The 20,266-nt window shown below is 37.2% G+C and overlaps 1 protein-coding gene across 4 annotated transcripts in view; it reads right to left on the minus strand.

The window, feature by feature from the left end:
* VRK2 (VRK serine/threonine kinase 2) overlaps nucleotides 1-20,266 on the minus strand; it is a 119,824-nt gene that overhangs the window by 14,730 nt on the left and 84,828 nt on the right. For all 4 annotated transcript variants that reach the window (XM_082744354.1, XM_082744353.1, XM_082744356.1 and 1 more), the window contains 3 exons: nucleotides 11,819-11,939; nucleotides 9,471-9,529; nucleotides 5,114-5,280 (listed from right to left, as the gene is read on the minus strand). In XM_082744354.1, the coding sequence (XP_082600480.1) occupies nucleotides 5,114-5,280; nucleotides 9,471-9,529; nucleotides 11,819-11,939 (347 nt within the window). The remainder of the gene's footprint in view (nucleotides 1-5,113; nucleotides 5,281-9,470; nucleotides 9,530-11,818; nucleotides 11,940-20,266) is intronic.

Raw genomic sequence — 20,266 nt, forward strand, 5'->3', positions numbered from 1 at the left:
TTGACACTTGTTTAAAAAAAAAAAAAATTCACATCCAGATTCTTGAAAATTCTGAACTTGCCAAGGTTTGTAAAAAGGAAGAAATAAAGAGGAAACGAACAAATGGATGTTATGGAAAGAATATAGAAGTTGGCAAGATCCAGACCTTTCTCATCAATAGTACAAGACCAATTAAAATTAGTGTCACTGTTGTACGCTCTTTAGAAATTATCTTATTGAAAACGGCATTTTTACAGAAAACTGTCACATTCTCAAACTGCACATGAATTCATTATTAACCTTTGCTGGGAGTGGATCCAATACATCTTTTTAGTTTAAATTCTTATTAATTAGAATCTTAGTTCTCTACCATTGAAGTGAGCCTAATTAATGTGAATGTATAAAAGGAGCTTATGATGTTGCTTACTTTTTTTATACAGGTAATTTAACCTTTCAGCAGATGAGTCACAGTTCATGTCACCTAGTACTGTGAACCAGTATCAGAGGTTAAGTTCTACAACAAGCCTGCTGTCTCTAAGGTTTCTTTTTCACACCACGATGTTTTCTGGGGGATGACTGACTCTCAATAACCTTGAAGTAGACACGGAAATAGAAGGGCAGATCCCACAATAGAGTTGGAAGATTGAAAGCCACAGTGAAGACCCTTATGTGAAGTATTTGCTCAGCAGCTTCGTGTTTACAGCAGCTGAAAGTGCCATCACCTTTTTTCATGGGTTAAATAGGGGGCAGAAGATAAGAACAGCACAAGGGGAAATAATGGAGTAGCCAGTGCCAAAACGGAGGATGAATTACATTGGCTAGGCAAGCAGAGCCTTAATTTGTAGTCTCTCGATTTTTAGCTTCTATTGCCAAATGTGTTCACTCCTTCCCTTTAAAATATGCTGGTGTTTTGTGGCTAGGTCTAAGCTGTCACAACACCATTCTTTATTCACCCCTCCTCCTGGATTCCAGCTTCTCAAAGGAGAGTAAAGTCATTGCTTTTCAGTAACCTGACAATTGGAATTGTTCCCTCATCACTCAGGGTTTCTTTTATTTTCACCACTCGACTCTCCCAAACTACTGGAGAAATTCGTGTGGGTAACCATCTTCTGAGTCTCTCTCCCACTGAAGTCATCTTGGTGATAAATGCTCATCACACCACAGGGTGAAACAAAGGGTTTCCCAAGGCTGCTGTACACCATTCATCCTAATAAAAGACTAGCTTGCCCATCATCGTGAAAATGTGTCTCATGATATAAAGGGTTAGTTGAGATACTAGTTGAGGTTTTTAAAGCCTCCTGGATGCTAGGCACTTTAGGTAGAACGGTTTTTGGCCTGGGAGCCTCTGTTGTACAAACAAAATTTGATCTAATATAGTCAGTCCTCCGTGAGGCTTTCTAGAAGAGATGGTGCCTCTTGGATCTGCTGTCAGTTGGCTAGATGGTTAGGTTGTGCTGCCATAAGCACTTCTAGCTAATAAAGTGATATCCAGTTTATGAAAAACTTCTAGGGAAACTTTTGAAATGGTAAGAGCGGAATGGGATGCTTAAGTTTTACTCTCGGTTGTGAACAGAGGTAAAACTTTTCTCAAATACATAAATAAGTACAGGAAACACTCTGGGCATCTCACATAATCAAACAAAATGATACTGTCCAAATTTGGGTCATTTTCAAGAAAGTGGCTATTCAAATAAGGCATTTTTTATTTAATCTTCCACCAGCACTTCACGGTATTCTAAGAAATCAGGAATACTCTGGCCTCCTAAAATTCAGTAAGCCAGCAATATGCTCAGAGCTGAGAGCAATATACTCTCCTTTTCTCACACAGAAATATGAAGACAAGCTTAACAGAATTATTTTGAGAAGGCTCAAGAAAGAATTGTGTAAATTTTTAAGTACAATGCAAGGATTACTACAACCAATAATAATATTTTCACCCCTGGATTTGCTTTAGGAGCCTCAGATTCAGGGTAAATGAAAGGACAAACTTGCACTTGTCTGAAATGTAGGACAGCTTGAATGTTTCACTGTCCTACAGTTGCTCCTCTGTCTAGGTCGAGCATTTCGGAAGGATGGGTGGCTCATTATGCCCAGGTCTCTGTGCTGTTACAGCATGGACTCGGGTATCCCAACACCGAGGGAGATGTGATAAGCTGATCAAAGGGTCCACTACTGGCTCTTGAAGAAACAGCTATTCAAGGATTGAATGGAGGTCTTCAGTAATGCTGGTTTTCCAGCTTGGCTTAGCATTCTCATCTGGGAATTCTAGAGCTTCAGCTCACCTCACCTCAATAAGCGTTCTTACTGAAATATGGTTTCCTTCAGTGAATTTTGGACATTAAATCCCAGTGGAAGGCATCAACAGACTGTGGTAGCCCTGATGATAGATTCTTCTAATTTGACAGTGTTACCTCAGGAGCCGTCGGAGCTGCTAAAGAGTGATTTCAGTTACACAGACCATCATTTTGATTGAGGCAAATGCCCCCAAAGATTTGCTTTTGAGGAAAAAAATATCAGTGTCTCTCCTGTCTTGACAAAAATTCATTTCCAATTTAACTCTAGTAACAGTATTTGAGGACTTGTGCAAGGCAGCAGCTCAGTTTACAGGAACAGTTTATGATGCCTAATAAAACCCAGTATTGGAAAAATACCTCATTTTTCTTTTGCAAAAGCATGCTTTAAGTTTGCCAAGATTCTTATGGTGATGTGGTATTTTCTAGACCTAACCAAAACATATTTTTGTTAGGAACACTAAATTTAAAAGGCACAACAATTATACTGAGGGTAATAACTTGGACAAATTAAACATTTATAACTTTCTTTTGAATACTGAATAATATAAATATTTTGTTTATCTAACTCTGTATGTTTTCTGGCTCACTGACTTGTTTTTAAGTGTCTTTGTCCAAAAATTTTAAGTCCAGAATTCATTCAGTATTCTATTAAATAACTAAAGTAAGCCATGTTTGAAGTAACAAGAGATGTTTTTAGTTATTAGTAAGAGGATTCTGTCTGTGATTAAAAAGAAAGAAATTTGGAGCCATGTGATTGGTGCTCATTCCGGACCTAAAGTGATTTTTGTTATGAAAGTAGTCAATCACAGAAACTATCCTATACTTCTATCATTCATGGGAACTGAGTACATAACAGTTTACATTGTCATATTTTGCTTTTAAACATTGTCGAGTTTGATTATTGCAACATTACAAAATCTGTAAACTTTAAAAATAAAAATTCAGATACTTTGGGTTTAGCCACATGGTGAACCCATTTTTATGACTATTAAATACATTTGTGCACTTAAAATACTACAGAAGTTAAGTCATTATTCAATAAATATTGATCTGCTGTGGAATATACCCTCAAATCATCTTACTGTCTATACACTGGGGCTGGTCATACTGTTAGAAATTAACTAAGGTCTTAAGAATGCACATTATTCTTTGTGTTTTCTTTTTACTCATAATCAAAGTGCTCTAATCAAAAGGGAAGAATAAAATATTTTTGATTGAGGCTCATTGGAAAAATACACATTGGAAAAATGTTTTATGTTCTATTATCTGCATAAAAATGGTTTCACAACAAACATCTTTTGCTTTTGATGAAACTGAAAATTCTGGTGAATAATAATTAGAATTTTACATCAGAGAATATAACTATCAGTTTTTAAAATGGCTTCCTTTATATTTAAATTAAGTTTATGAAACTGAAAAGCTACGAGAAAGGAAAAAAATCTACTTAAATTAGTGTAGATTAAGTGGTGACCATTATTGCAAGGGAAATACTATGTTAAGGAAATGGCTCTTTGTTTTGTTGCAAAAGTGATAAAAACACAAAAGTCAATAAAACTGTTAAAATAAGTCTCAGTAATTACCAAGATCAAAATCCACTGGCTTTTTATTAAACATGAACTTTTGTTCTGCCTTCTGCAATACGTAAATAGTGCTGACAATTGGTTTGTGAGGCATTTGCTACAATAAAATGTAATTGTATCATGAGAGAAAGGTGACAATCAGGAGATCATGAAAAAATTACATATTCTCACTGGTAGTTAATTAGCCATGCAAAACCTCCTCAAACAGATATTCTCTTCTATTAGGAATGATTACTATGCAGGCCTACAGATGTCAATACCACAGTCATTCAAATACTTCTTTCCCTACTAATTGAAGGTTGTAAAGCTCTGGTGCCAAGGTTTTGCTTCCAAAGAGCTAATTTATGACTAGAAGGATATTTTATGTCTTCAGTTGCAGCAGCTACAAAATTCAGCAAATCAGAACCATCTGTGCACTGATACTTGACTCACCATTCATCTCGCAGCCTATCAGTCACATTAGTTTGCATCCTGCATTCTTGGCTCGTGAACACTTGCGATGATCCAAAGTTCATAAGAAATATTAAAAATGAATGGCATCCTGACCCTACCTTATTGTACACGCCTCAGGAAACCCCACCACCACCACCCACATCTTTTGCATATGGACCATATCAAGGAAGGACTGGACACTTGGATTCCCACCCAGTAAGGCCACTCACAGCAGTCTCAAGTTGCCCCCACCCTCTGAGAAATGTTAAGTCCTAATTCTTGTATATTGTTTCAAGTTCTATTTTTTTAAGTTGGTGTGAGCCAGTCAGTTGGAAAATTACAGAGTAAAGGATAAAAAGGTGTAACTTTAAAAAAAAATTGTAGATTGAAGTATTAGTACACACAAGTCATCTAGTTAAATTTAAGAGTATCACTATGATTGCCACCAAATTATGACCGAACTGGTAAGCAAAACCAGAGGGAAGTAACTAAAGAGATCTGAAGAAAATCAGCAAATAAAGGTTCTCATGAGTAAAGTCAGATTAGCCTTTAATCTGACCGTGGTCATATCTCTATGGCCTCAGTCACTGCTTTCTTTCTTTAACAGTACACTAAATTGGCTATGGCTCCTCCTGTTTTTCTCTAGGAGACAACAGGTCAAAAGAACTTTCAACAAAATTTCTTGGAACTGAGTGAGGAGAACTAGTAATTACATATAATAAGCAAGAAACTGGGTTGTCAGACTCCTTTTGAGACCCCAAACAACTTCATTTGGTAGAAAAGCTTCAGAGAAGGTAATCCTAGGGTCCCAGGGACTAAATTACTTACTTTTTGATTGTCTGGGATATGCACATTTGCACCCTCTCCTCTGGTGGAAAACTCCAGTGGTCCTAAAGGTATTCCACCTGGGTTCAGGATTTTCTTGAGCATTTGATAGTTTGGCTTTTCATCATATGCCAAATTATGAGCACATACCAAATATTCGGCTATTTCACCTGTGAAGTGTTAAATTTTTTTAAATGTTACTCATAATGGGCAAGAATTGTCAAGGTTCTAGTGTCATCAAAACCTCTCTATTCTCTTACACATGCACACAACACACATCCTGAAGAAACTATGAGTGAACACTTCGGTGAAAAGCACTTTTCAAATGATACCCCAAAATGACTGAAATACAGTGACCTGGAGATGTGACAAGATGGGAGAAACTAGTAATTTTTTACATATCTTTGTTGGTATGTTTATTTTTCACTAATCAAAAGAAGCTAATTTTTAAGATTATAGTTAGTGATTTTGACTTACGGAGTGCAATTACTAAGAACTACATGAGTAATATGATAGACCAGGCATGCTTCATACTTCTTTTATGTTAAAGTTTTAAAAATTCAGTTACAAACAAGTGTCACTTATTATAAACCTCCTTACTTTGATGGAAAAAAATATCACTGTAAATTTTAATTCAGGCTTTGATTTTGAGATGATACTAGTACATTTAGAAATGGCCTTGAATTCTAGGTTTTTAGTCATGACTAATTTTAGAGTTCACCAGACCTCCCTCGAGCCCTCCATCCTTAGCCAGCTGGGTGCCTTCACTTGTGTCATCCTCCTAAGGACAGAGCAGAAGGATGCGATATTGCTACTTTTTTCTTTCTAATGTAATCTCTTCCTTAGAACTACATAGCAATCCCACCCCCCACCCCCGGCAAAATATGAATGAACTCTTAAACACAATTAGATTTAGTGACCCAAATTTATAAACATTGCTGCCTTAAATGTAGTTTTGCATTTTTCAGGTGGAGATTCAATCTAAATTCAAGATGAAAGTATATGACAATACCCGATACTTCTTAAAATCTAGCATATTTTCCTTTCTTGCAGAGATGTTTAGATACTCCACAAACTAGTTTTTATAAGCTTTCCCGTTCAAAAACTTATCACTCACACAGACATAAGTACCTCTTACTTTCTCACTAAGTTGATATATCCCCGTGGCTGGGAAAATCTGGGAAGCTTTGTGGGTTGGCAGGAGTGACTTCCTAATCCTTCCCTTCCCCTCCAGGCCCATCTCCATTAAAAAGGGAACTGCAGACAATGAATTTCACCCCCTACAGGGGAAAAATTCCAAAAGGAACAGTCACCATCCCTTCCTCTTACCAAAGTTAAAGTGACCATTTCATACCCCATTACCCACAGCCATGTTCTAGGCCCATAAGGCTACTGTGGCTAAAATGAGAACTCTAGGCTCCAGGGTTTTTGTTTTTAGTTTTTTGGTTTTTGTTTGTTTGTTTTTCCTTTTCTTCTGGATACAGCAGCAATTATGCAACCTAACTTCCTTCCTTCCTTCCTTCCTTTCTTCCTAGCTTTCTTCTTTGTCTAATGTTGTAAGGTGTATCACATTCTGTTATGTAACATTCGATCAACCACATCTCTGTTAACTAGTAAATGGTATGGCTTTATCACATTTGTAACTCCTGTTTCCAGAAGCCCATTGCAGGCTTCTGATTCCTGATGGGATAAAAAAGATTACATTACATTTACTACCATTTTCATGTAAATATTCTGTTGCTCTTTGGCCCTTTTGAGATTGGTAAACAAAGTTTGGTATATGTTATCACAGTTCTTAACCAAAATATCCCCAGTGGAGAAGAGAGCTGAATATTGTGGGAGAATTTTTTCAGGTCATGGTTAGAAGACCATGCAAGATTCCTGGAGTTCTCCCAGCGGAAGGCAGCTGTGCTGCCAAGTCTTCTTGGGTCCGGGGCTTGGAAAAATGAGGTATGGGTGAGGTAGGAAAGGGAGAAAAAGACAAGCCCCTTCTTGGGCACCTGGGTGGCTCAGTTGGTTAAGCGACTGCCATCAGCTCAGGTCGTGATCCCAGGGTCCTGGGATCAAGTCCCGCATCGGGCTCCCTGCTCCAGGGGGAGCTTCCTCTGACCTTCTCCCCTTTCATGCTCTGTCTCACTCTCAAATAAATAAATAAAATCTTAAAAAAGAAAAGAAAAGCCCCTTCTTATAAATTCATTATTATCAATCCAAAGCTTGGACTACTGTGATGTATTACTGCTTTAAATGTTAGCCTTCCAAGATCTGGATTTATTAAGTGTACTTTTTAATTTACTGGCTTATTTCTGGAGCTATAAAACAAAATGCTTTGAGTAGTATGAAATTATGATATCCTCGAATCATCTGCTTTTAAGCTAATGAAATGTTAAGTATCATTATTATCACCTCAGGAGACAGAAACCTATGCAACTATTACTATAACACGAGCTGGACATGCATATTGGAAACTTTTTGGTGCCTTAGTAATAAACTGTTTTACACATTGGATTATCATGCTTGTAGTACCCACTCCTAAGTACAACCAAGAGATCTTCAGATAATACTAAAGTTTCAATGTTCCGTGCTTTAGAAATAGAAATCTGCATTTTATAAAATAATAGGATGGACCCAAATAAATGGTTGGTACTGAAAATGGAGAACCTGGCCTTCCTGTCATCTCTCATTGTCGCTCGGATCTTCTTATCTCCAGTAATAGAAGGGTCCCAGAATATACACAGGCCCGCAAGCATTAATCTTGTGCAACCCAGGGCATCAGGGCTTTCCTTTCTATTACTGAGCTGAACAGTTACCTTTTGTGCAGGAGGGGCAGAAAAGGTAAGGGAGATACACAGAGAAAACTTTCTTTGACATCTCTCATTTCTCCTTTTTGCTGTCCTATTGAGTAAAACATAAGCTGTATAACTTAGTCCAAATGCTGATAGGCATATTAGCCAAAAAGGAATACTGGCATTTGGACCAAGTTACTTAGTGCAGTTACAGAAACGAAAAGCTTTCTCATTCCCAACAGCCCCACCCCCCCCACCCCGCCCCAGCCAAGGAGAGCCCCTCCTCTGTCAGAAGAGGGACTACAGAAGCTGGGAAGCTGGAGGCTCACACGGGGGCAAGCTCAGGACTTGGAGGAGGAAAAGCAGAACTGCTTTGTTCCTCTTTCGTTTCCCATGGAAATGAACATTTTGGTTTCTTGTCAAAGAAAGGCTATAAATATAAGTTCAAGACGATTTAACTCTACATTTAAACTCTCAGATGGAAACTGATGCTATTTGACCTTATCTAGAGGGTCAGTGTACACATTCACTTTCATAAGTCAGCTTAAAGCTAACTTTGAGATTGCCCAATATAGAGAAAACGAGATTCATTCTGCTTATCTGTCTCTGAGAAAAAGTGAGCCCGACAGCAGAAGCTGCCTCTTTTCTATAAGATAATCGAACTCATTTATTAAATTGGTGAACAATGTGCCATGCGTGCATATGCAAACGCCAGGCACCTGTGAACTGACTTACTATTTTTACTGATAATACTGTCAATTAAAGAATTCCAAAACGATCCATACTAACTTGAAAGAGAAAACCATTTAATGAAACATACCTTCAAATCCCAAGGTTATATGACTTTGCCAATTCAAAATTTGTTTTGCGGGCTGTTCAGAGTACAACCCAGGTTTAAACAGCATTCAAGTGTTCAATGATTTGGTTTTTTTAAATTACTGACCGAAAGTAGTCCTTCCTTAGATCAACTTTATCTTCTTTCAACAATATACAAAGGGACAAAACCAGAATGTCATCTCTATAGGCACTAGATACAGTTGATGATTAAACCGAGAAGTGAGTTGGGGGAAATCAGAGGGGGAGACAAACCATGAGAGACTGTGGACTCTGAGAAACAAACTGCGGGTTTTGGAGGGGCGGGGGTGGGGGTTGGGTGAGCCTGCTGGTGGGTATTAAGGAGGGCACCTATTGCATGGAGCACTGGGTGTGGTGCATAAACAATGAATTTCGGATCACTGAAAAGAAAGAAAATGGAAAAACAAAAACCCAAAAAACCTGTGTAGGATTCCTCTCTCCCTGCCTCTCCCCCACCCCCGGCCCCATGACCAATGCAGTCAGCAAAGCCTAGAAGGCTGCCTAAATATTTTCTTGTAGCCTTCGTGTGTTCTAATGTCAAGAGAGGATCTAAACGTTCTCTTCTCAGGCAATTTATCTATAACCCAGTGTACAGAGTTTCCTCCCACCCCCGTGGGAATGGGAGTGGGTGGATTAAGCAAAAACTGTAAAACAAGACTGACAATTGTAGAAATGTGGTGACCACTAAATCATATGGGAGAAGGTGGTAGAATTTGACTTACGGCAGCTGCTTCCGGAAGGAGCCCATTTAAGCACTGACTCAGGAAGCTCATCCAACAGACTAAAACAAAATAGAGTAAGATTCAATGAATTTGTTTACGATCCTGTGATTCACTGTCTTGATTAGGAAGCAAAACTCAAGTTCTCTGTTGGTGGGTCACCTGTATTGTCATGCCTTTAAATATTTTTTTTTTCACCCACCTGGAAGGGGAAAGAGGGTAAGTGGAGGTGGGGGAGGGAGATCCTTCAATTCTCACTGACCAGTTTTATATCAATTAGCTAAAAACTGAATGTAGATTTATAGTATAAATGCTTTCATTCAAAGTCTGGACATGCAGAAATGTAGAAGCAGGGAAATCTATCGTGACTTTTTTTTTCTTAAAAACAGGATAAAAAATCAGGAAAATTGTATCAGGATTTTCAGGAGATTCTTCCTCAGGTACTTACCCTTGGGAAGGGGCAAATTATTTAATTATTTATGTATACTGTTCTCCATTGGGCAGTGTTTTACGCTATTCTATGATTCAATGGGTTAACAAGTAATATTCAAACCACAAAACAAACAAGAAAAGTCATTATTCTAATCCCTTCTAGTGCTTTAGATGAAACAAGCACAGTTCTATTAATTTGCCTCAGCCACCAGTATATAAACATGCAACTAAAATTATTGATAGGACTGTCTGACTGACAAACTCGGGCACAGGCAGAATTGCAACAAGAAATGCACTGATCTGGTGTCACCCCACGTCAGGAAAATAAAGGGCATGAGGGAGATACGGTATCACAGCCGTATATGCAAGCAGGCCCTTACAAGGAAATTCAGAGTGCACCTTCTTAGAAGTTGAATGACTTATGATTATACATTACTTACTAGCCGAAGTTTAAAAATGTCTATAGTTTACCTTAATTATAAACTTCACTACATATTAGCTTTATTGCTTAACAGATTTATATTAATCAAATCAAAATGAAGATATTAATGTAAGGGTGCCCAAAATATAAATGGAAGTTATGCTTATTAGCATTATATTTTATTATTTTGCATGATACCCTATTATCATATTTGAATATACACATGTAGGCATATTCTTTAGCTATCAGCACAGAATGCATCTATATGTGAATATGGATAAAAGACTAAAACAAATCACAGTTGTCTTATTAAAAGAGAAAAATACATAAAATCATCAGAGTTAAAATCCAAGTCTTTAAATATAGCACATTATTCAAATCAGGTGAACTGAGGTGAAAAACTGGATACTGAGATTGTTTATATATGCCCATTACTGTGCTTTGACTTGACCCATATATTGAAAATTGTTGGTTAATACGAGCACATTAATCACTGCAGTAAATAACTGATTAGATGGTTCTAATATTGACTTATATAAATGTGTTCGTTTGGGGCAAGGGACTGGGATGATCAAGATTCCAAGCGGAGAAATACTTCATATACTATGTCGGTGTTTACAAATGTAAACTGTACTACTCCGCATCTGCAGGCTAGGCCCTCTGTGTTAAGAACTGAGAGCACAGTGAATCTGAAGACTGCTTTCTATGGATCAGCTTGCCTTTTGTAAATTTCTGTTGTGACTCACCTTACTTCAAACACAGCTGCCTTTTCCAATAGCAGTATTGTATCTGCGGACAACTACTGTTGAGCATATCTTAGTATATAATGAAAACTGGCTATTCTGAGCGGCATGCGATTGCTTTCCTGTAGGCCTTATCAGTGAGAAATTAGCAAAATAGTAACATAATCTGTTCTGTCTGACCTAGTTCTCATGCTAACACATTCTAAGTGATAAAAATTGAATGTGGAATATTAAAAGCGTTTATGTGGCTGCAATATTATCTCTAATAGGAACACTTCCTGTAAAAGTTTTGTTTCTTCCTTAAGAAACAAAACACACTCCCTCCAAGACACAGAATTAAAAGGTAAGTTGCTCTCACTTAAAAAATACAAGCCCTCTCTGTCCCGCCTCACTGTCGCTTCCCACAGTTAATAGCAATCACACCCAATGCAGACTACCTCCACGTACTTGTACAACGCTGATTTGAAACGACCCTTCCTTGAAAACACCACCACCCAGAATTTAGCTCTGGAAAACACCGCATAAAAGAACAAACACTTCACTTGACATTCCACGTCACAGCGCACGTGCGGGTGACCCCACAGGTGCTACCTTAACTGATGTGAAGTTGGTCAGGCGTTTGGTCTTTCAAAACATGTTTTTCAGATTTCAGAAATTTGCTTTGATTATCATACTGGGTGAATGGCTAGTAATGCCCTTGAATGTGTCCCTTCCGAGCCCCTAACCTCCGGGCTGGAATACCTGCAAATGCGTACTTTGTTTTAGCAGTTTGCACGGCCACAGGGTCCCGCAGGCTCCGCTCCCAGGGCAGCCCCCCACAGGACCAGCGCAGCAGGCAGTAGCCGAGGGTCTCAAGGTCACTCCTTCTGGACAGGGCTGCAGGCGGAGGAAGCATGGAGAGAGAAACAGGAGGGACAAGCAAGTTTTGAGACCTAGAGAAATCACCGAATGAACTACTGCTGATGAAATATGAAAAAGCCAAATGGGCAAACGTGTTTTGTTTGTTCAGCTGGATGAAAACTTAGACGCCTGGGCTTTTGGCCACAGTCCACAGACAGGCAGTGACTTGTGGCTGTTGAAAGTAAGGGTCAGTTTCCTCGCCTCCTCCAACTTCATCCTTCCTTCGTCTGGCCTGTCACATGAACTTGATCTCCATGGCCTCTGACATGATCCAGACAACCCATAACCTGGCACCGACACTTTCTCAAAGAGCCAAGCAGTAAAACAAAGAAATAAATGTCTGCGGCTAAATTGCTAACATATGTTCCAGGAAGTCCATGGGGTCTGCACTGGTCACGCGGAGACCCTCGGAGTGCAGACTAAACATTGATGGCCTTTCCTGCTCCACTCCCGCAAGGAGCGCTGAAAGCTGGAAGAATATGACAAAACTGCCATCTAGTGTGCAGGATGGAAACACAGGTCTGCCTCAAAAGTCTGCAATTAAATGGGAAGTACGGGATGAAAAAAACACCTACTGTTTTTTGGGCACAGCGTTCTTAAAATTTTAACCAATATTTTTAGATATAAATAGTGCTAAGCTGAAATTCTGGTCAAATAGCCTGAACAGAAAAATGTAACCGTGAGATGATGGTGTGCAGGGGTAGCTGGACATAGATCTAGAAGCCACACAGAGGCGTTCAGAATTCAAAATAGGATGGCTTTTCATCAAAAAATACAGAACATTTTCAGGCCACTGTAGATGCCATTTATATCAGACTATTAAGTGCTGTAGACTAATTTTATCATGATTCTTGTGTTTTTTCAAGGTATCTTATTTGAAAAGATAGTGGAATCTAATGTAAAAGTCAAAATAGAACAACTATTATTGGAATAACAATTAAAGCATTAATGAGATCCCACCAAATGTAATAACCATTCCAAATTGTTCTAACACAATAGGCCGGTATTTACATTTCTGCCCTTACTTGAATGTTTGTCCATCTGTGGGGGGATATAAAATCATCTAAGTGCAATGTGTGGCTATTAAACCTGCTGTAAATAGGTATCCTATTTTATTATCTTTCATTAAATAAACTCTGAAAAGTCTCTCTGTAAACTTGGTTTTTAATTTAAAAAGTCACCTAAGAAGATGTGAGCACATCGTAACTACTTTTGGTTACCACACATGAGTTATTATAAAAGCAGAAGACAAGATTAGCCGTTCCACAGAGTCTATCCTAACTGCTATTAGAGTGTTGGATTATTAAAGGCCCTTCAATCTAGCAGAATGCTAGAGTCCCAGGGGCACCGTCTGCTTTTCTCACAAGCTTCGACAATGTCCTAATGCAAGACTTGGCTCTCCTATTAAAATAAAAACACAATCTCTACCATGCTGTTTGGTCCTGATTTCTTCAGTAATAAATCTCCCCCTAATAATGGAACGGCTCCATTTGCACAGATGTGTGCACAAGTTCCTTTTCGATCATGGCAATTCCTGATTGCCACCACTTAAAAAAAATTCACATCCTCTAATTTTCAAAAAAAAAAAAAAACAAAAACAACAAAACAAAACATATTCTGGCACCTGTTTGGATGACATAGGCTACACACAAGAGATTCTTTGAGGAAAAATAATCAGAATTAAAATGGAATAAACCTTTCCAGTCACTTCCCCCCTCCTCCAACGGAGGGATGAACGGATATGAAGCTGTAAGTAATGACAAGTCATTTAGACTTCTGAAGCCAATCTTTCATAAACTGGTCTTCATCTGAAATAGCCCCTTGAGAGTTAACTTTACTTCACTATTATAGTTTGGTCTTATCTACTTAATATATATTATCACATTTTTCAACCTTTATTTTTTTTATTGCCCATATATATTGATAACTATGGTTAGGTAAATGTTTTACTACTATTTCCATTAAAATACATGTAATGCTAAAAAAAAAAAATCCTACAGTCACTCTTTCCCACCATTAAAGAGAGACCTCTCCCTGAAATTCCCTCCCAGAGAAACAAATTGCAAAGTTCTGTGTGTTTTAATGATGTTCAAATCCAAGACTCTACCAATGATTTAGTCTTCTTTCTATCTACTGTACAGAGTAGTCATCTTAATACCTGTTAAACTACTTAAAAATAAATATTCTAGATGGCAATATTAGCATCTCCGTTTATGTGTAATTAACACAATGAATTGATCATATACCTTTAATTGACTTTAAACTACATCCTCAAGACATAGATGATATGACAAAAAGATAATAATTATAAAGCCAGGAATTGGGTATTTGGATATGTATTATACTAGTCGATTATTTCCTATGCATTTGAAAAAAAATTAAATAAAATGGTAAAAATAAAAAAATAAGGATTATATTTGAAGAGAATGATTAATATAGAGCTATAAAAATCCTTTTAGTTTGGAAGTTGAAATATATTATTAACTATTTTGTTTCTGTAGAATTTGGTCTCTGTGTAATTTATTATAATACATAAAGTTCTTCAGTTCAATTTGATAATTAATGTAATCATTAACAGTAGTATATTTTCACATAGATTTCCTAAAAAAAAATCAAACTCTTACTTATGATGGCACTGCTTAGAAATGTAGCATGATTTAGTTATTAATACTTTTCCCCTATACTCCCATGTTAGTTTTAAAACATAATTTAGCATCTAGCTTTTATTTAGCTTATTAATGTGGAGCAAAGCAAATGACTCTTCACTGAAAGTCTGTTGTGTTCTCCATTGTTTAAAAATTTCTAAATTACAAAGTACTGTCAAGAGTAACAAGAGCTTAAAAAAAAAAGGCATGGGTGGGGACTTGAATTCTATCTCATTAGAAACCAGATTCCAGGAACAGAGGATACTAGAATGCTTAATTAAAATAAAAACAACTGACATGATTTATGGATCTGCTACTGTGCCAGACACTTTAACGCTTTTATATTATTTCAGTTAATCATTCTAACAATAATATAAAGTACTATTTAAGCCTGTTGATAAATAAGAAAGTAGAAGCTCAGAGAAGTTAAGCAACTTGTTTAGAATCACGAAGCAAAAGCTGACAGAGCTCTGCATTGTAATCCAGATCTCCATCTAACAATTACTTTGCCTCTCCCCTTAGTTTTAACACCATTCAAACTGCATTACATAAACTACTTGTATAGTTAGGGGAGTACTTGAGGCAGGAATTTTAACTTAACACACCAAAAGACATATGGTTGTTTGGCAGGGAATAACCAAGGTCTGAGGTGCAGCACTAACAAGACTATCCATGCAACTGTCCTGTCACCACACGGTTTCTTTGACAAAGTTTCATTCTGGGCCACCTGGGTGGCTCAGTCCGTTAAGTGTCTGCCTTCCGCTCAGGTCATGATCCCAGGATCCCAGGATCGAGTCCCACATGGGCTCTTTGCTCAGTGGGGAGCCTGCTTTTCCCCTGCCTGCCGTTTCTGCTGCTTGTGCGTCTCTCTCTCTGACAAAGAAACAAACAAACAAATAAAATATTAAAAAACAAAACAAAACAAAACAAAACAAAAAACCTATTTCATTCTGATAAAGAAGGGTGTCTGGTTAAAACATGACTTTATCCAGTGTTCAGAGGGTACACTGGATACCATCAGCTCAGCTGGTGAGAGAACAAGAGAAGCTAACTGAGAGAATGGGTCTTTATTCTAAAGACAAACTGGAGTAAACATATCTGGGACCAGGTCACCAAATGGAATGCAACAGACATGGGTGGGGGGAGAAGAAAGCATAAAGGTTAATCCCCAAATGGATCCGATTATTTGCCTAAAGTGTTTTCTGTTTGGTTTTATTTTTATATAGAGTAATATGAAGGATGAAGGAAAACGGGATTTGGTAGGAAATAATACAGTGAACTTGAAAACTTCTGCCTGAAGACAGGACCGGAATGCTCGAAATACTAGTTTATGCGCCCTGAAATGACCTAAGAAGGGAGAAAACGTCTGACTGAGATGCTCACCTGAAAAAGTGAACGGTGACTATGTGCAGAACAATTTAGTTTACTCTTCCATTCCCTACTAATAACTTATGTTACTCTATTTTGTGACTTAAGATGTATAAAGAGCTGAAAAATTTCACGGTGGCCACGATTTATTACACTTTCAAAAAGGATATTAGGAAAACAGAATGCAATATGTCACATTTCAAATAAAACATTAAACTCAGGTCTTCTTATTCTTTTAGTACCTTTAAAATTTTAAAACTTAGTTGTTCTCTTTTTTAATGAAACACTATTGTGTGAGGCTTAGGTATAGTTATTCAACAGAGCAAAGGTGTTTTTGTTTTGTCTTGTTTTGTTTACTTTTACTTTTATGTACCCATTCTGGCCCTCCCTTCCCCCACCATCTCCCCTCTGGTAAGCATCAGTTTGTTCTCTAGAGTTAAGAGTCTGTTTCCTGGTTTGCCTCTCTTTCTGGTTTTTTGTTTTTTGTTTTTTCCCTTAGCTTGTTTATTTTGTTTCTTAAATTCCACAAAGGTATCTTACATTTGGCCAATGTGCATTATTATCTCAACCAAATAGTTCAAGACCTATATTAAGGCTTTAAAAGTCATGGCTGAATGTCAAAATTGAGTTATGCCATGTAGAATGAATAGTGTCTTCACTACTTTTTATTTATAGTCAACCAAGGACTATTTTTAGAAGTAAATTTACCTAAAAATAGAAATCAATGGTTTGCTTTCTGACTATTAACAGGATTCAAGCTTGATCATTTACCTTAATATCATAATTGAAAAATGGGTTCCCTTTTTTGAATTATTGTTTGAGGAGATAAATATTGTGTAAACTACATCATTTCCTCAAGTTTGGTAACATAAAAATACACTCTCAGTTTATTTCACATATATTTTATAAGCTGGAGTGCTAGATTAGAGTGAAAGGGAACTGTGCAAAAAATAACACAAGCCTTGGATTTCATCTACCGTAGCAATTGGCAAAAAAAAAAAAAAAAATAAAAAAAAGTATATATCTCTTTCCTTGATACTGAATATATTACACAAACAAATGGACATTTAAAATGCAATTTAGATATCATATTTTATGGTCATCAATGATGTCAAATTAAAACAGGTATTATACACTCAATGCAGAGGTCTGAAGTATTTAAAAAAGCTCAATATGTTAAATGCAGTATATCTCTAGAGAAATTAGGTATTGACTGCATGCCTCAGTGAGTAGAAAAATCTACAAAAATCCATACCACACATTGATCCAAATATTGCTTTTTAACATTACTAAGAATGTAACAAATTTTAAAATAGTACATTTGACACAGATATAATTCTCTTTAATTATCAGGCAACAAGCTCAAAATATGTCAATGTTTATACACGTTAGTTTTTATGAAGAAGAAAAAATTAATAATAGAAGAGAGAGATAAACCGAATGTATATTACTCTAATTTTACACTAAATGAAGCATTTCAGCCACTCAGAAAATACCTCTAGGTCATACAAGAGAATTGAGTCTGGAAGAATAACTGCAATTTTGAAAAGGCATACAGTCCCGGGGACGGTCGTTCCCCGATCTGGCCGTGTCTATCTATCTCTATTCATACATTTTGGTTTGTAATGATACAAGCTGCCTTCCTTCTACGTAAAGTTGAACTAGAAAATGCTAAGGGAAACTGGTGATTGGTACCTTCTACAACTCCTTCATTAGAAAAACCCAACTAACCCACAGAAGAATGAGAGTCGGTTCTGGTTTCTGAGTACGCACTAGAGCAAGTAGGAGAGATGTGATAGGTGAATGGTCTCTGTTAAGTGGCTAATTCCTTAGTCAAGTCTTCCACTGAGTCTTAAATATTTCCCTGGGCCTGACCTGACATACAGCAACTGTGTTGACAACTGGAGGTTCTATTTCCTAGAGATAACTTGTTTTGCTCTTTATGTTTTCCTTCGCATTATCTTTCTCACTATTTATTTGATCTCCCAGCTGGACTGCTATAGAAAAGATTTTTCTGAGATTAAACTACATAGTGACTGTGCTGAAAGTAAACACGTGAATATTTATGAATCTGACCTTCTACATTTAACTACAGGATTTATGGCCCTGTTTATTCTGGTGTCTAGAAATGACTAAATGATTATTTCATTTCTAATAAATTCCTAAAGTAAAATGTTTTATTTTGGAAAGTTAAAGGCAAAACGTTAGGAATGAATGGCATTCAAACATTTGAGGATATCAAACCCTTCACTTTATATATCAGACTGAATCTGCATATAAAAACTTCAGCAAAGATACATATTTATATGTATTTATGTATGTACGTGTGTTTATGCGCATGCATGTATGCACGTATGCGTATATAGTGGACCCTTAAAAACGTGAATGTGAATTGCCTGGGTCCACTTATATGCAGATTTTTTTTACAGCACTGTAAATGTATTTTCTCTTCCTTGTGATTTTCTTAGTAACATTTTCTTTCTCTAGCTTACTTTATTGTAAGAATACAGTATGTTATACATATAACAGAAAAAAAAAATGTGCTAGGTGCCTGGGTGGCTCAGTTGGTTAAGCATCAGCGGGCAGCCTGCTTCTCTCTCCCCCTCTGCCTGTAGCTCCCCGGCTTGTGCTCTGTCAACTGAGTAAATAAAATCTTTAAAAAAAAAATGTGTTAATTGGCTGTTATCTGGTAAGGCTTCTGGTTATCAGTAGGCTATCAGTGGTTAAATTTTGGGGGAGTCAAAAGTTATACATGGATTTTTTTTTTATTAAAGATTTTTATTTATTTTTTTGATAGAAATCACAAGTAGGCAGAAGGCAGGAGGTGGGGGGGAGCAGGCTCCCCGCTGAGCAGAGAGCCCGATGTGGGGCTCAATCCCAGGACCCTGAGATCATGACCTGAGCTGAAGGCAGAGGCTTAAACCACTGAGCCACCCAGGGGCCCCTATACATGGAATTTTAACTGTATGGGGAGTCAGCACCCCTAACCCTTGTTTTCTTCAAGGTTAACTGTATATATATGTATATCTATGTAGACATCTGTATCTACATATAGGTCTAAGTAGATAGAAATATACCTAGAAGTTTAGTGTAAGTTCTATTTTAAATGAAGTAAGGGAATCTACTTTTTTTTTTTTAAAGATTTTATTTATTTATTTGACAGACAGAGATGACAAGTAGGCAGAGAAGCAGGCAGAGAGAGAGAAAAGCAGGCTCCCTGCTGAGCAGAGAGCCCAATTTGGGGCTCGATCCCAGGACCCTGCAATAGTGACCTGAGCTGAAGGCAGAGGCTTTAACCCACTGAGCCACTAGGTGCCCGGGAATCTACTTTTTATAAGAATCCTGTGAAACCTTGATAAAAATGAATTATTCACTCCAGCATACAACTTTCTAGCAGATACCAAAAATATGTAATATAGGCACTTCCCTGAACTGTCCTCCCAGGAAGTAATACCATCTTTCTACCATCATTCTCAGTTCAGTCTTCTCCCCAGAGACCTAGCATGGTGAAATCTACCCAACTCATCAACATGTGTTATTATTTAGGGAGGAAAAAAACTTAAATGGACTCCAGAATAAAAAACGGTTTAAATCGTTCTTGAAGACAGCACAATGAAAAGCCCTGAACAACGTAATGACTGTAGAAGACGTTTAGAATTACCATAGTCCAAACACTGATTCAACTAACATGTAACAATTCTACTTCCCATTCTGCAATCACAATGGTTTCTTAGCACTTTTAATATAATAGTTAATATCAAAGAGCTTCAGTATGAGAGCTATCAGTTATAGTAATAAGGGGCCCAACCATAAGTGAATGTCATTTAACATGCCTGGGCCAATGCTTAAGAATCTGTATGATGAATTTCCAGTTATACTGCAATGAAAAAAGTATTTCTGGGTTTTTGCAAATTCTTCCATACTAATAAATCTGGCTTTCACTTGGAGTGAAAGAACTTTAAACTGAAAAAAAAAATGTATCAGTAAGCATTCGACTCTTACATTTCTTAATTAAAGCTATGTCCCATTTATATCTTTAAATGCTCACTGAACTCATTAACAATGTAAATGGTGAAAAATTATACAATATTACTAAATTTCTTGTGATCATTACTTTTCCAACTCTCTTATTCTTGAAAAAAAAAAAAAAATGTAGTGGTTCCCGTTACTCTGATCAGGAATATAAAGAGTAATTTTCACTTCAGAAAATTTAACCTATGATTCTTCCTGTAAGGAAGGTATGCAACTGACACACCTGTTTCACTTTTTCACTGGCTTACCTTAAACTAG

This window comes from Mustela nivalis (genome assembly GCF_964662115.1).
Source record: "Mustela nivalis genome assembly, chromosome: 8".
Classification (NCBI taxonomy): Eukaryota; Metazoa; Chordata; class Mammalia; order Carnivora; family Mustelidae; genus Mustela; species Mustela nivalis.